Source organism: Bemisia tabaci, chromosome 6 (genome assembly GCF_918797505.1).
Source record: "Bemisia tabaci chromosome 6, PGI_BMITA_v3".
Lineage (NCBI taxonomy): Eukaryota > Metazoa > Arthropoda > Insecta > Hemiptera > Aleyrodidae > Bemisia > Bemisia tabaci.
Window position 1 is genome coordinate 16,064,674 of NC_092798.1, and position 17,062 is coordinate 16,081,735.

At 40.2% G+C, this 17,062-nt stretch overlaps 1 protein-coding gene across 2 annotated transcripts in view; it reads left to right on the top strand.

Moving 5' to 3' along the window:
• LOC109036796 (protein Wnt-5b) overlaps window positions 1–17,062 on the top strand; it is a 135,804-nt gene that overhangs the window by 113,652 nt on the left and 5,090 nt on the right. For both annotated transcript variants that reach the window (XM_072301221.1, XM_072301220.1), the window contains one exon: window positions 15,617–15,784. In XM_072301221.1, the coding sequence (XP_072157322.1) occupies window positions 15,617–15,784 (168 nt within the window). The remainder of the gene's footprint in view (window positions 1–15,616; window positions 15,785–17,062) is intronic.

Here is a 17,062-nt window from a genome sequence, read left to right on the forward strand (position 1 = left end):
TACCTTCTAAGGGAGAGTATGGTCACTCTAGAGTTCACCTTTGATTGGCCCAGCCATCTGCGGTTTCATGAAGTTTTTAGGACCTAATACTGCCGTGCTAAGGAAGAACGTCGTATAAACATTCGAGACTTACCTTTCCTTCAATAAAGCGTTCATTATTTTTAGAGGAAAGCTATGAATATTTTTCCTTGAAATTTTCAGGAACTTTAGGTGAAATTGCAAACGATAATATCTGAAAAATTGGAAGCAAAATAATTATAAGTTTCCCTGGTAAAAATTGGCGATAGGAGCTGTGTTTCAAAATACCATAGGAGTTCTTATAGCCGACTAAAGATGGCTATTGAAAATCATATAGCTGACTGTAGAAAGCGGAGCAAATCATATAGCCGGGCTATACGAAGCTATAAAAAAGTATACAGTCGGGCTATAGTTCCTATCGCCGGGCTTTACACTTTATCGCCATTGGCTATAAGAAGCTATAAGAAATTGTGTAGAAATTCGTGTGCTTTGGAAATCATTAAGTTTGATACGGAACTACCTTAATATTTACAAAACACACATTATATTTTCCTTTGAAACATATATATTTTTTTTTTCATCAATTAAAATGAGAATAGTCCATACAGAGTGAGCAAACATTTCAAAATCATGAGTTGAATAACGCTGACTCCGCGAGATTAAATATTGGAGCCTAACACAAAGCGGAGCGGCGACGCACTGGCGCCTACAAACCAACAGGGATACTTCACGCATTGCGCAACGCGTGAAGTATCCCTGTTAGGTTTGTAGGCGCCAATGCGTGTTTCGCGCTGGCTGCCCGCCTGCCACGGCGCTTGAAGCAACTATTTCACACCAGAGGTATTGCACAGTATCATACGAAACTGAAGGCGCTCTAATATACTAGTAATGGCAGGCATCCATCCAAAAGACGGAGCTTTCCTAGCAAAATAAATCAAGATACTACGGCCCAAAAAGAGAGCAGTATTCCAAAAACTCACTAAGTCCTAGCATCCGTAATTAGTAACGTTTAGCATACACTTTATCGCCTGGCTATTGCTTAATCGCCATCGGCTATAAACGGCTATAAGAAATTGTGTAGCTGGCTATAGAAGCTATTGGAAATCTTACAGACGGCTTTAGGTATATAGTATTTTGGAACACACATTCTACTGCCAATTTCTACCAGGGTCACCAGGAAATTCGTGTTTTAGAAATGGAAATTTGGCAACGGCTGAAGGTTCATACGGCGTGCTTCCCTAGCACGGCAGAATAAAATGGAAGCTGTTAAATGCAGAACCGGGGTGATTAATCTACGTCGATTTATCTATTTTTAATAATATACCTCATGAAGCGGGAAGTTCAAAAATGCCCCCAAATTTTCAACGCAGATTATGGAGTTAGGAGTGAATTTTTGACCTTTAATCCAATGAGCTCATCGTAATTTAGAGACAGAGTCATTTGCAATTGGAAACGTCACTCTTCGTTTCGATCCAGGAAAAGTCTGCAACAGAAAATCTTAAAACCAGAGGGGGAGCAATCCCGACTGCATGAGGCCTCTCCTCACGCAACCCTTGTGTTTTGGTGCGTTTACGAATGGAGGCAGCCGAAAATCTAAAGACTGACCAGGGTTGCCACAGTCAGGGAATACTGGGTAAACCGGGATTTGTCGGGGAGTTTTAAAAAGTCAGGGAAAACGTGGAAATGTCAGGGAAAAATTGCCAAGTCGCCTTTACTTGCTTTCTAGAATGGGTATGACATTTCGAACGACAAAGTTTCCTCGAAAACTACTTATAATTGGACCGAGTTCAACAGGAAGGAACCAGCCCAAATAAAGTCGAAACTGAGAAAAAGGGGGTTAAAGTTTTATTTCTACATAAGGCTCAATGTGAAATCGAATTTTAACCCCTCCTTAACCCAGGCTATGTTTTTTTTTTTTTTTTTTTTTTCTCGACTTGAGTTTTTGGTCGGGGAATTATACTAGTGGAGCTCAACATTCTTAACTCAATTTTTTCCAAAATGTGAGTTGGCTCCTTTCTGATGAACTTGGTCCAATCATGTCTTTTTTACCATTTGGCATATCTTCAATTGTCAGGGAATTTCCCCGATATTTGTCAGGGAAAACCGGGAGACGTCAGGAAATTTCCCCAATATTTGTCAGGGGAAACAGGGAAATGTCAGGGAATTTAATTTTCTAAATTCGGTGGGAACCCTGACTGACGTCGTCGATTGGCTTATGCTGCAATCACACGCTGAATTTAGCAGCTGAATGTGGAAGTCAACATTCATCGCCTAACGGCTGAAATTTCGCAAATTCGAGTTATTTTCATCCAGATGTGCGTGTCATATCTATTCGAATAGCTCAGACAAATCCGCAACATTAGTCCGATGGTTGCTGAGAATCGGTGCTGAGTTTTGCGCGTCACGCACAAAATTCAGGCATCGGGCCGACGACTTCCACATTCAAGCCACATTCAGCTCTCACATTCAACGTGTGATTGCGGCCTTATAAAAAATCTATGTTTCCGATTAACTCTCGTGAGGAAGCGACGAACTTCCGAAAACCTGGCATCATCGAAACAGACGAAGATTTGTTACCAGCCAGAAGCTGCGCTGCAACCGGCCGCGAGCGTGAATTTATCGGCGAATTATAAGTTTTTCCGCCATAAATCAAGGGTTCCACCCCCATCCAGCCGTCTCGAAATGAGTAAGGAGAAAGGCTCCCGGCACCGGTCTCTGATAGGGGCATTTTTCTTGCACCCCCAGCTACACCTGCCGCGGGAGCACGCACAACCCTCGCGTTGCCTCGAATTGGACGTATTTCTGCCAAACAGAACTATGTGCACTAAGGCATGAGCCCTGAGACCCATAAGAATACATGTATAACAGAGCTCACGTCATAATGCACATAGTTTCGTTTGGCAGTAATACGTCCAATTTTCCCTCATCCGTGCATTGAATTGCCACCATGAAGCGAGCTCCTCCTGAACGCGGTTTGTCGTCTTCAGCTAACTTGATGCTACATGAAGTTAAAGAGTTTAATTCCTTAAAATGCTAACGAAAGCGAAAATCGTAATGGTTGAGACAGTCTTGCAGGTGTGCAAATTTGCAGAATCAACGTCAAAATTTAACGTGATGGTAGAGGACAGCGGGCCGATTATTCAAATTGATAGACTAAGATGTAGACAAAGAAGACAAGAGGTATGTGAAGGGAGCCTATTGGTGAAAGCGAGTGGTTGCGATGGACAAATGATGTAAGTAATAGACTAACTAACGGCAACCGACAAGAGACCCTTTAGTTAGTCTATCATTTCCTCCCTTTTTTTTTTTTTTTTATTTATTTTTTTTACCAATTTCAAATAGCCTATCGGCTAATCCCATGCTTATTAACCCAGCCCCAGGTGACTATTGCCTGAAACCATCAAACTCAGATCACCTGGCCGGGAATCGAACCCGGAACCTCGTAGTCATAGGGCCAGCGCTACAGCCTCTACACCACAAGAGGCCGACTGTCTGGTCTAGTCTATAGGAACCACTCGTTTCAACCAATAGGATTGCTCCATACTCCCTATGTCTTCTTTGTCTATAGCTTTGTCTATCAATAATGTCAATAATCAGCCCGCAGAAGGGGGAGAGGGGGAGAGAGGGAAAGAGGGGGGGTGTGATTTCAGAGGAACAGGAGTCAAATTAACAGGTATTTTTTGCATTTTTTCAGAATACTTAGACAATTCGTGAAATTTTAACATTTAAGAGGCAAGCTCTTTACGTTTTGTTAAAATTTCGGCTTTTCGCCATTAAACATTCAAAGATTGAGACTTCTCTAAAAAAAAAAAAATATTCTCAACAGCCTGATATAACATATTGATAATATTTCGAAAATCTTGTTAAAATATTTTTAAAATAAGTTTGACACCTCGCTTTTTTGATGGCTGAAGAAATATATTTTTTTTTTCTTTTTTAATATTTTCAAAGTAACATTATTAAATCAGCGTTTTAAAAGTATTTTGAACATTTTTTTTTCTTCGCCTAGAACGGGTCGAGACTATTCTCATGAAAACGAACTGTAATCTAGAAGCACTTCAAACAGCTTCCAAGAAGCACTCGGGCGCAAACACAGATGAGCATGCCGACGCACAGTGGATCGAGTCAATCAGAGAGGTCGAACATACAATTTTTGAGTAAAACTGCAAATTTTTATGTAAATATCGTCACAATTTAAATTTAAAAGGGTGTTTGTGGAAGAAATTTTCACGAGGAAACCTATGAAACCACTTTTAGAACCTTGAAATTTTGTATGAACGGAGTTATGAGCTCTTGAAGTTTCCAAATTTTGTCCGACCTCTCCTATTGACTCGATCCACTGTGCGATGGTGTTTGACTTTCGTGTTGCGAGCGGTCCATTAAAAAGAAACCGTGTTTGCGAGCGGTGTGCCCAGAGCTGCCGTACCGAGGGAAAAACGTCGTAAGAGCTTTGAAATGTTGCCAACTTTCTCCTGATAAAATATTTACTTTTTAAAACAAGTTTAATTGCCACAGTCAAGGAATACCAGGAGAACCGGAAAATGTCAGAGAATTGTTCAGGAAATGTGAATGTCAGGGGATTTTAAAAAATCACGGAAAACCTGGAAATGCCACGGATAACCTGGAAATGTCACGAAATACCTGTAAATGTCGAGAAAACCCTGGAAATGTCAGGGAAACTTTGTTAATTTACCCTTATTCGCTATCTAGAATGGATTTGACGTCTAGAACAACAAAATTTTTCCCGGAAACTATTTCAAATTATTTCTTTTTGGCCGTATGGCATATCCTCAATTGTCAGGGAATTTGATTAAAATGCGTCGAGGAAATCAGGGAAATGTCAGGGAATTTCATTTCCTAAATTTCGTGGCAACCCAGGTAATAGTTCTCCGTAAAATGAAAAAAACACAAATATTCCAAAATATTCCTATCAGATAAAATTTGACATCGTCTGAATGTTCATACGTCGTTTTTCCACGTGACGTAGGCACGCACTCGCCACACAGAGTGCGTAATGCGCTCACGGAAGCGGACGAGACATCGGGATGCAAATCGAGGCACTCGCTGCTGTTCCAAGGGGAAATAAATATTTGTTCATTTATCTTGTTCTGACTAGTCGGCGCGCAAGGATTCCCCAGGGACGGCCGCAACCCCACCCTCGCGCCCCCGTCGAAGCCCTGATATCAGTTACGGGACGCCACGGGATCCCTGAATACGGCGGCGTTGCCCTTACGTCACAAGAGCCAAGAATTTAGGAGCGTAATTCGCACGCAAGAAAAATTAGGGTCACGCATGTCTCTGTTTCGCCTTCAGTTTTCAAGGTAGGCCAAATGACTGCTTCACTGGAAAAAAAAAGTCGCTTGGATCTAGAGTCCCAGACTCTTAAAAACATTGACAAGAAAAAATACTCTTGATTCAATCGGACTTTTTGCTCGAATCAAAAGAAAATCCGCCTAAATCAAGAGGCTCGGGTCTTCAGTTCAAGGAAAAATCGGAATGAATTAAGAGTATTTTTTCGTGTCAATGTTTTTAAAGAGTCTGGACTCTGGATCCAAGCGACTTTTTTTCCAGTGTATCGTAGCAGTAGTTATCTGTTCGAGGATTATCTACTGTTTTATACAAATCTTCCCTCGCTGTGAATTACATCAAACTCTGATATCAATTGTTTACAACGAATAACTCATAAAAAAAATTTAACACAATTTTTGGGGAAGAACTGTGCTTTCTCGACGTAGAAAAAAAAACCATGGAGTAATGTAAACGGGCCCTCCCGCCTGGGAAAAATTGTAGGTTCTGTTCGTGACGCACACATTCTCAAGAAGTGTCCCCGTTGTCTGAGGAAGGTGCTTTACTTCTTAAGGAAAATTTTCCAACACAGCGATTTTTTTCAAGGCGGCTCAAAAAATTGGATTAAGTTGGTGGCGAAAACACCCTTTCATATATTCCAAAAAAACAGTTGCGACTGAATCAATTCATTTTGTCCGTTACAAACTTTAAAGTTGAATTAATCCAATTTTAGCGGACCTCGTGAATTTAAACTTTGGATTGATTTTTCTCCAAACTATCTCTACAAACTTTAAACTGTCATCTTTCATGGTTCGGCATTATAAATCTGAGCGTTTCCGTGACGAAATGTTCCTGAAATACTCCTCGAAACGATAGTATCAATTACTTAATTATCCTAAATTTGTCTGCACTAATGTCAATATCCACTTTTCAATCGCTGGAAAAGACCACTTATCTGCAAAGAGGCAGCTCAGATTCAATAACGGCAGGGGGCAACCGTTAATTCTGTAATGACCCACGGAATGATCAGACAGTGATGACGACCATCGTGCAACGGGACATAGATGGTCTAAAACGTTCACCAGAGCATTGAGGAAGTTTCAGTGTAATTTAACGTAACTTTTAACAAAAGATCCGAGAAAGCAACAAGCTTTCCTTTCTATTTTCCGTTTCTCACACGGCTAAAAAATCTATCCTTTAAAGGTATATTCTGCACGTCAAATGGATAGCATTCAGCAAAAAGGAACCAGCGCGATTACAGTGTTTTCAAAATGGTGCAACTTCTCCTTTCCTTTTACAAACACCTAAAATAAGTACAGTATTAAAATTTGCACAATAATTCTTCTTTAAGGTAACGCAATTTTTTGGTGAGAAGCCAATCCATTTGTTGTTCCGGGAGATTTTTTTAGATGATTTTGAAGAAGCAACATTATTACAAGAATGTAATCGCGCTGATTCTTTTTTGCTGAGTGCGATCCAAATAATTCAAGAATCTTCACAATATTTGGCAACTCCCCGCTTCTACCATTACACAACGGACGCAACATGAAGCTCATTGTCAATTAAATAGCATCCAGAGGCAACTGCATCAAATCAACGATATTTTAGAGATATTAATTATTCTACTCTTGATCCCCGCCTCTCCTCCCCCTCTCCTCCCCCATTTGCCTTTTTTGTAAGCACGCGGTCAGCTCTCCGAAATGAGTCCAATTAATTTTCTTTCTTCAACATCAATTACCTGTCTGCTCTAATCTTCTCCTCTGCGCTAACTTTACCGGAGCATCCCCCTCCGCCCCCTCCCCTCCTCTCGCTAAATTGACAAAGAAATATTTAGGTTGTTCATCGCGAAATTCCTCTCTCGTGTTTATATAGAGCGAGATGCCGTCCTCCTATACTGCCTCGCTAAGGAAAAACGACGTATAAACCTTCAGGCGTAGCCAAATTGATTTAGATAAAATACAAATTTTTAAGAAAAGATGTGAACATTTTTCCTCCAAATTGTCGGACAATTGTTGTACGCAATTAATGTAAATTATCTCAAAACTTTCATAGGGAAAATATGCATAACATTCCTCAAAAATACATATTTTTCCGGGGAAATTTCGCAACTCTCGATTGTTCATAGGGCGTTTTTCCCTAGCACGCCAGCACGGCAGTATAGCGGATGTTGCACTTTTCCCGGATTTTTCTCGACGAGCCTCTTCTACAGCGGGCTGATTGTTGAAATTGATAGACAAAGCGATAGACAAAGAAGACATAGGGACTGTGGAGAGATCATGATCGGTTGGAATGGTTGGACTAACTATATAGGGTCTCTCGTGGGTTGCCGCTAGTTAGTCTATTATCTACCGTCTTTGTTCATTGCAACCACCCGCTTCCCCCAATAGGATCCCTCCATGTCTCCCTTTTGTCTGCTTTGTCTATCAATTTCAATAATCAGCTCGAAGGATTTCTTTTTGTAGATTTGTCGACAAGCCGCTTTCACAATATCAAAGATTAAAATGGGCAAGATGCATGCAATGATGGATGTTGCAAACTTTTGTTGGGGCGATAAAAAACAAATGGACGTATTTTTTTCTAACGGAACTGTGTGCTCCATGACGTGAGCTCTGTTATGCATATATTCCTATGGGTCTCAGGGCTCATGTCTTATTGCTCATAGTTCCGTTTGACAGAAACACGTCGAAAGTTTCTCGTGGAAAATGGTTAAAAAAGCACATTGAGCACGTGGAGAAAGTTTAAAGTGCAACCAACTTCACAATCTACGTCAGAAATTCGCGCATTTTTCAGTGCTTCACTTCATAAAGTGCACAATGGCAAAGCTATAGTTTGATGTAAATGAGTGACCCCGGTTTCCTAACTCCTATAGCGAAACTCAAAATAGCTGCTTTCAAGTGTCGTAGTCTTTCTGTTTAAATCAAACAATATAGTGAAAGAGCGTATCTTCATTCCTGATCGCAAATCGTCTCAAAAAATTCGATTTTTCTCTTCAAAAGTATAAAAATGATAGAGTTCCTGTGCCAAATGACAATTTCAGCAAAAAAGAAAAATCATCGTTTCCAGAGAGAAATGCCAAACGATTCCCGTATAAATCAAATTACCGATTGGAAATGTTGCCAGGCTCGGACTGGCCATAAGGCCAATCTGCCATTGGCAGATACGCCCCCTTTCCGCGCCGAAAACGCGCCCCTCTTACAGATAGCAAAATAAGAAGAAAAAAAATTACGACCGAGAATATGTGAGAAAAATTTCTTAAATGAACGGAAGAGGAGAGAGTTAGGAGTAAAGAAAGGTGCTTTAACGCATGATAGTGGTGAACAGAGGTCCAAGAACTACTTTCTGAAGCGTAAACAATTTTCTGTGAAATTTTCACCTTCTTCTTGACATACAGGCGCTTTATCATCCCCCTCCTTCATTCGCTATGTGTAACTCCCTTAGAAGCGATGGTCGGTTCGATTTTTAGACATACGCATCCTTTATAGACCTCTTAAGAGACCTTTAAACATATTTCCTCCTTTTCAAATGACTATTGATTTGGACATACCATAGCATAGCTCGGGCAAACTTAACCTTAATTTATCTCGAAATTCAAAAATAAGAGACATCTAAAATGTAAACGCGATACAACTATTCGCGCAAGATGGATGTCCACATTGCATATGAAAAATGTAAGACGCGATGCCGTGAGTCGTGAACTCGCAATGCTCTGCTCTAGTTTGAAGCAACATTACAAATAAGACAAACGCAAACAAACACAATATGGAAATAAAGCGAGGGAAAGGATGCGCGTTAACGACGGCGCAGAGATACAACTATTCGTACTTGATGGACGTCCGTGCTGCATCTGAAAAATTGAAGGCGCGATGACGCGAACCGTGAGCTCTCAATGCAGTGCTTACCTTCAATTTTGCAATTTTTACTCCGTCTGATCAATAAACTTTGAACCTGAAAGTAGCGTAAACTTGTGCTGATTTGCCAAAATTTTCTGAATCCCTCTTCACGTAGGGAATGCCCTACCAGGAAATATCACATTACGCCCCTTTAACCAGCCAAGGGTCTACGCCCTCAGATGCGAGCCAGTCCGACCCTGAATGTTGCAACGTTGAAATGTGGTTGAGTTCTTTCGTTGTGAAAACGACGCAACATTCCCCTTTTTTCGTGTTCACCTCATTTGCACAAACTGAATGTCTGAAGGTCATGATACTTCCCAGCCGTACCATTCTAGGGGGAGTTGGGGGAGTCATGTGGCGGATTTCATGGGCTGAGCCCCAATCACACAGAGATTACCCCAAGATTAAAAGCGCGCAGGGTGAGTATTTGGGAGTCCCTTGCAGACCCCTCTGAAACGTTTCAAGTTGGTTCTGCCTCCACTCCTCGTCTGACGTCCAATAAGCACTTCTCTTGTTATTTATGAGCGAGGAGGGATTCGTGGCCTGTGTGTTTAAATAAATAAAAATGAATAAATGAGAAGGGAGTGGCGAGGCGTCGATTACGTATCGATGTTTCCCCATTTGAAGCCATGATAAAAGATCGATTATTAAGGTGTTCGCTGCGAACACCCTGTCTATCGATCCTTTTCCATACGTTTAAATAGCGGATCAATCGATATATCGCAAAGCACGCCACGCCACTCGAGAAGGTATAGGCTCGTGGCAATATCCTGAGACGTGCGATTTCATTTGCAGGCGTCAGATTGTGAGGAAAAATCTTGTACTTAACCGAGATGGTGAACACGTGAAAGGTCCCGACGGCAAAACTACGAAAGCACGGATTCGTATTACGATGTTAAAAAATGTCCGATCACACCCGTTGTGCAAAAAAATCCTCTGGACGTTTCCTCCGAAATTTTCAGAGAATATATTTGAAAGAACGAAGAAAATAGTGCGAAATTTTGTGCAAAAACGATGATTGGCTTTTTCTTATTTTTAAGAAAAGTACAAAATGACAGGAGATTTGCAACATCGCAAACCTAGATTCGTGGTTTGATACTATCACCATCGATGTATGTATTGGGAATAACTATGAATAACTTGGGATTAACTAGGAATAACTATGTATGTATGATCTCTTGTTATCTATTGAAAAAATAATTTCTCTTGGGGAAAAAAAATGTATGTATTGGGGGACGTACGTGTACAAGGGAATCCCGGATTCAAGTTGAACTTCTGAATGAAAATTCAGGAGATTTCACGATAATAGGAATAGTCGTGTCGCCGTGGGTTATGAACGACATAGGGCAAAACGATTGAAAACCAAATTAATTAATCAATAGGAATGATGTCCCTGAACCTATCCATGCTAAAAAATATGATGAATTATTATTATAATTAATAATATGAGACTTTAAAGGCCGAAAATGTCCGGTCGGTTACGCGTCGCCAACCTCGATTTTGAAGCAAAAGAGCAATTTGCGGTAACATATCAGTACTGATCATGAACTCTTTGGCAATATTTGCTGAAAAGAGACTCTAGTGTTCAAGAAAATTGCCAGTTTGAACTGAAATGTTTATTATTGAGCGAGAAAAGTCATAAGAAAGAGGTGTCGCCACATTTGGCAACACATTTTTGCAGTTGTATTAAGTGCAGTGTTTATCTCGCCAGATGGAGTCAGGAGTTTCAAAACTGCCATCAAATTGTTCGCTGAAGTCTTCTTGACAAAACCATTACTGATAAGTCAGTTTTTTTTACAATGAAAACTTTAATTATTATGAAAACCAGTGATTTTTACGTGTGTAGCACTAATTCCTCACTACGCAAAAACCTTAATTTAATAGTTTTTAACTAAAAGAAAGTCTCCAAAGTTTAGAAAACTTTTAAGGCAGCATTAATTCCACGTCATAACTCAAGAATTGCCAAGTTTCATCTTTTGTATCATCTTTAATCTCACATTTTTGAGTGTCGGTTACGCTGTGTCTGTTACGTAACCGACACAATTTGGCAGGGCCGCCATGTTTGCGTGGACCTCCAGCAGTCCCGCGGGAAGCGCTGATACCTGATTCAATGGCTTATTTATCAATCACTTTAACTTTGCACTGAATCATTATAGAGCGTGCCAAAGCTGGAAAAAGGAAGTTTAATACCTTTAAAATGAGGTAATGAATTCCTGTTAAAATTGGTGCAATTTTATTTCTAAGGTATTTCACATTTTAACTATTCCTGTTATCGTGAAATCACCCAGGAGAAATCGAATTGAAACGAAAGGGTGTGGCTGTGGATGTTACTCACATTTTTATTTTGACCACGTTAAGCAAAAAGGAACCAAGCCACATGAGCTGTTGCCATATTCAGTTGGGCGATTCAGTGCTTAAACGGTTGTGCAAATTTTTGTGCAAGTTTCAGTAGATTATCTGCATTACTACGAAGCAAATCCCTTAAAATGTTCAAAGAAATCCGCATAAACGTTCTCTTGTAAAAAATTAGATTGCCCAGTTTTTGACAATAGCTGATGTGGCTTGGTCCCTCTCTGCTAAACGCGGTCCGTTGCGCCTTCGATGATCAAGGTAGGCAGGAGAACATACTCCGTGGAGTTAGTCCAGTCAATCTAAACCAAAAAAGGGCCCTAGCTAGAAAATTTTGCGAAAAACTTTCTGGCATATGTTACCCACGTGTTTTTTAGCGCTGAATCCGAATCTGAACTTTTCTACCTCCGATTTTTGCCGCTAAAGCCGCCATCTTGAAAAAACGTTACCAAATCTCATTTTTTGTCCAAAAATCATTAATAACTCGTTCTTTGTGCGTCAGACGGCAAAATAAGTTTTTTCCAAAATGAAAGTACGTAAAATTTTGGTTTGGAAACATGTATCAAAGTATTGATAACATGCGCATACCATCTGCCAGAGCATGCTGAAAATAGCGGGAAATTTGAAAAAAAATCGCAATTTTTTGCGGTTTTCTCAAATATCTTTTTTCAAATCTCGGCAAAAGTGGGGTTGAAATATCAAAAATCGAGAGAGGTACCTTGGATCGGATCCCTTCTAATTACCACACTGAAAAAATTATGGCAACATCTACTATAAGTCTACTTGATTTTTTGCACGGTGATACTATTTAGTGAAAATAACCAGAATTATATTAATTTTTACCAGAACTCTAGTGATGCACACCATAATATGGTAAACGCTATACCATAGAATTTGGTGTTATTACCATATTCGTATCGATGTGTCAGAGCACGGTAAAATCTACCATATTTTTTTCAGTGTACTGAACCTTCTTAAAGATGCTGAAATCCTAAATTCGGCCCTGCTCTCAATAAAAGTAACTTGATGGGAATATGCAGAAGGAACGGGTGCTGAAAACAATACTGATCAAAATCATAGCGTTTTACAAGAAACATTATATTCAGAAGATCCGACAACATTGCTTGAGATAAAAAAGTCTCTCAATAGGAAAGCTGCTAACTTTCTCCGCGACAGTGAATAAAAACTATGCCTCTCATTTTCCCGGTGGGCTCATAAAGCTCCCTTCCGGAGCCTCCCTTCTTGATTTACGGCTTACCTCAAGATCCAACACTCAAAACCCTCCCCCGCTAAATGTCTACTCATCCCCATGATTCATTTGGTTGGGGCTGATACGGGGAATTTCAATTGCGCAAGCCTATAATTACTTCGGAAAAGCGTCGTGGGTTACTAAATTTTCGCCAACTCCAAATCGCAAAAAAGCACGAGGTTACGGCCACGGTACGTGACTACGGCGACGCAACGCACAGTAGAACGAGTCGATTGGAAAGTCGGACGAAATTCGGAAACTTTGAATGTTAATATCTTCGAAAATTTGAAACGAAAAAGTTTGAAATGGAGTGTTGCATGTGTGAGGAATTTGCGATTGACCATTGATTCTTATGTAAAAGTTCACGAGAAACGCGTGGTGCCATTGGTTTTCTCTAAATCAAACCCAAGCTCAAAAAAGCTTTCAAGTTGAGGCCAAAATGGAGGGGATATTCCACCCCACGAGTCCACCTCTACATCAAAACAAACTCTCCATGCATAGATAGGGAGCAAATAGGTACATAGACAGGGCTGCCACTTTATTTGGGAGCTCTAAAACTGAAATCACGACAACCCTGCCAATGTATTTGCTCCCTATCTTCGCATGGAGAGTTTGTTTTGATGTAGAGGTGGACTCTCAGGGTAGGGTGGGATATCCCCTCCATTTTGGCCTTAACTTGAGAGCTTTTTTTAGCTTGGGAGTTGATTTCAGAAAAAAACCAGTAGCACCACCGTGTTTCTCGCGAACTTTTACATATGAATCAACAGTCAAATCGCAAATTCCTCACACATGCAACATCTCCATTCCGCATGGAGGCCCTCAGAGCCCTGAGGGCTTTCTTGCATCGACCACCTCGATTTTCAGCTTGTGTCTCGTTACCAGATACCATATGAATCGTATTCGATAGTGGTTCGATGTATCGTTTGGTTCATAAAAATAGAACATAACCTCTAATAAAAATTTTAGAATTTGAGCTGGAAAAGCTGGAAATGAGAAAATTCCTAAGAATGTCACTTTTTATTGTCATTTTGCACTCACAGTAATCCAAAATCTATCACAAGAAACCCGTTCCTGAGTTTACTCGATTGACTTTTTAAGATATGTTTACATGTTGAACGATCGATATCGATACGATCTCACTGCAGGCGATTTGAAACTGATAACAGCTAAGCGAGACGACAAAAGAAATTTGGAGGGATCCTATTGGTGGAAGCGGGTGGTGGCAATGGACATAGGAGGTAGGTAATGGACTAACTAACGGCAACTCACCAAAGACCCGACAGTTAGTCCATCATTTTCATCCTTAGTCTATAAGAACCAACCATGTCAACCAATAGGATCGCTCTATACTCCCTATGTCTTCTTCGTCTATCGCTTTGTCTATCAGTCTCAATAATCGGCTCGCTGTTCGATGTATCAAATACGATGTATTACCATCACATACTTCGAGCTTTGAGCGCCTCAGCTCAACGGTTTGCAGGAGCCCTATTTCAATAAATTCATTTTCCCAGCGCAAACTGCATCGAAGTGAATGTCGAACCGGACGGGAAGTTGAAGTATAAACTGAATAAATAAATAAATCAGTCCGTCGTAGCGAGCTGTGGGGCGGGAAAGGGCGGGCCCGCGCTGTCGAACGCCCCGGGAGGTATGCAACCCAACCTGCGTCTTCATCAAACACCCGTCGAAATATCTCATATCCGTTTTCCTGCCCTTCCCTGACTCTTCCTCGACATCGTCCATTCCCGAAGCTTTGCGTAGTTGGTTCAGCTTGAATATCAAATCGAATTTATCTTATCGGGCTTCATTTTGCAATGAGTAACTAATCTTTCTGACTGATTCTTAAAAAGCACCTCTCGGCATTGGGGAACTCATGGCATGGTACACCGCGGACTGGCCAGCCAAAATTCTGGAAATCACGCCAACAGATAATTTTTCTCATATTTAAATTGTTATTAATATATGGACGTATTTCTATCAAACGGAACTAAGCGCCACTTTGAGTTCCTTTTGAGGAATTTAGAATCCCGGATAGCGCGTTCTGTCAAACGGACCTAAGCGCCATGGAAAAGCATTGCGAGTATAGGACGGAATAAGCCGGACGGCCGATACCACCGCCAATCCAAGCCCCCCTCTACCTTCCTCACCCTATGGCGCTTAGGTCCGTTTGGTAGAAATACGTCCATATTTATCTTAAATTATAATTTTTAAATCAAAATAAAATCATAAATATTTTTGAATTTTTTTATCTGATTGGTAATCTTATTGTTATTCGTCATAGAGTCTGTGAATGAATTAAGTTTTATAAAAATTAATCAAATAAATTCTAATTTAACTATCAGATTTGAGGGACTTGGAAGACAAGTGGGATTAGTGCAGTTTTTGAAAAAATGCGATATTAATGATTTCAACCAAAACTATTCTTAATTCATATTCTGTGGAAAATTCACCGCGAAAATCGAATTTTTAAGCATCAGAAAGTGAGTTTGAACTTTCTTTCCGCCATCAGGCCCTATGTAATTTTTAAATCTTAAACGCTTATATCTTGAAATAGCAAGAGCTGCATTTATGCTCTTTTTCCTACAAGCCTCTCATTTAGTCATTAACAACAACCATTCGACAAACCTTACCCTATTTTAATTACTAATTTTAAATGCAATCCATCCGCTAACCGACGAATGAATTAACTCACTGACCAATTTCTGGCGAATATCCATGAGAATATATTTTCATGAGGATATAACAAATGCTTTGCAAATTTAGCAACGCCGTATGAACTTTTTTTTCAATTTGTCTCACTTCCAAAATCTTTGAAATTTTGTTACAGGCGATTTCATCAAAGAAAAATATGATGGAGCAGCTGAAGTAAAGCTAAACAAGAAGGGGCGACTGCAGATGAGGGACAACCGGTTCAGCCTTCCAACTGCTAGTGATCTCATATATATTGACCAGTCACCCAATTATTGCATTCGAAATCTGACCTTTGATTCCCTCGGTAAGTTATTTTTTTCTTCCGAGATGCACAGTGAGTTTTGCGATGTATCGATTGATCTGCCATTTAAACCTACGAAAAAGGATCGATAGATAGGGTGTTCGCAACGAACACCTTAATAATCAATTATTTACCATAGCTTCAAAAGGCGAAACATCGATATTCGATGTTTCACGCCTTGCCACTGTAATAAATATGAACTCAATTTTCATGTGACGTATAGGCCTATCTCATCATCGCAAATTGATAGATGTTTTGAGAAAATTTTCTGGTGCCAAATACTATCACCGAAAAAAATAATATGCTTTCTTAGCATCTAGGATGTCAAAAATGTGTCTGGTGATCCCAAGATGCTGCCTTTACTGCCCCCGCAGTTAATTTTACATCCTGTGAATGCAAATTCAACTGCGGGGGCAGTAAAGGCAGCATATTGGGATTACCAGACACATTTTTGACATCCTAGATGCTAAAACAGCATATTATTTTTTTCGGTATATTCCTTACTCCCGATCAGTTGAACTTTTTCGAAAAAATCAATTACGTTTGTCTTGGTGAAAAGTGAATTTCCGGGGAAAAATTTTCGTCGACCTGCCCACAGAATCAAATTTTGTATCTAATTTTGATTAAGGTGGAAATGGATGGTATATCTGGATTTCACGCGAAAAATCGTCCAAAAACATCAAGTGAGATGTTCGCCACGCTTGTTTCTATAGACATGTGTAGCTACACCTAACTCTATACAGCAAACTGTTTTAATGTCGACGTGGAGAATTTATTTGGCACGTGCAGACGTGCACATCGATAAATTCCGTCAAATAATGTCATCGCCTTTCGCCCGAGATGGTAACCAGTGAGGATTCGTGAAAGTTGGCATCACTGTTTTGCCTCGATTTAAATGAATGTAAAACAATCGATTCTTGGTGAGGCAGCTTGCCCTACCTATAATCGATAATTTTATTTTATTTAAATGGAGGAATAACAGCTAGAGTTAATTCTCTTCAATTCTCAAAATTATCACTAAGGTAACATGTTCATATGCACTCGGCCCTCGGTTGTAAGCAGGGCCGGATTTAGGGGGTGGCCACATGGGCCGCGGCCCATGGCGGCAAATTTAGGGGGCGGCAATTTTATTCAAATATAGGTATAAAAAAAATCGGATTCAGAAAACGAGAAAAGGCGACAAAATCTCTCATCTTCTGAGTGTATAGTAATGTCTAATTTTGTTGTCTTTCGGTGATACAAGAGACAGTACCTTTAATTAGTCGAGTTAAGAGAGAAACC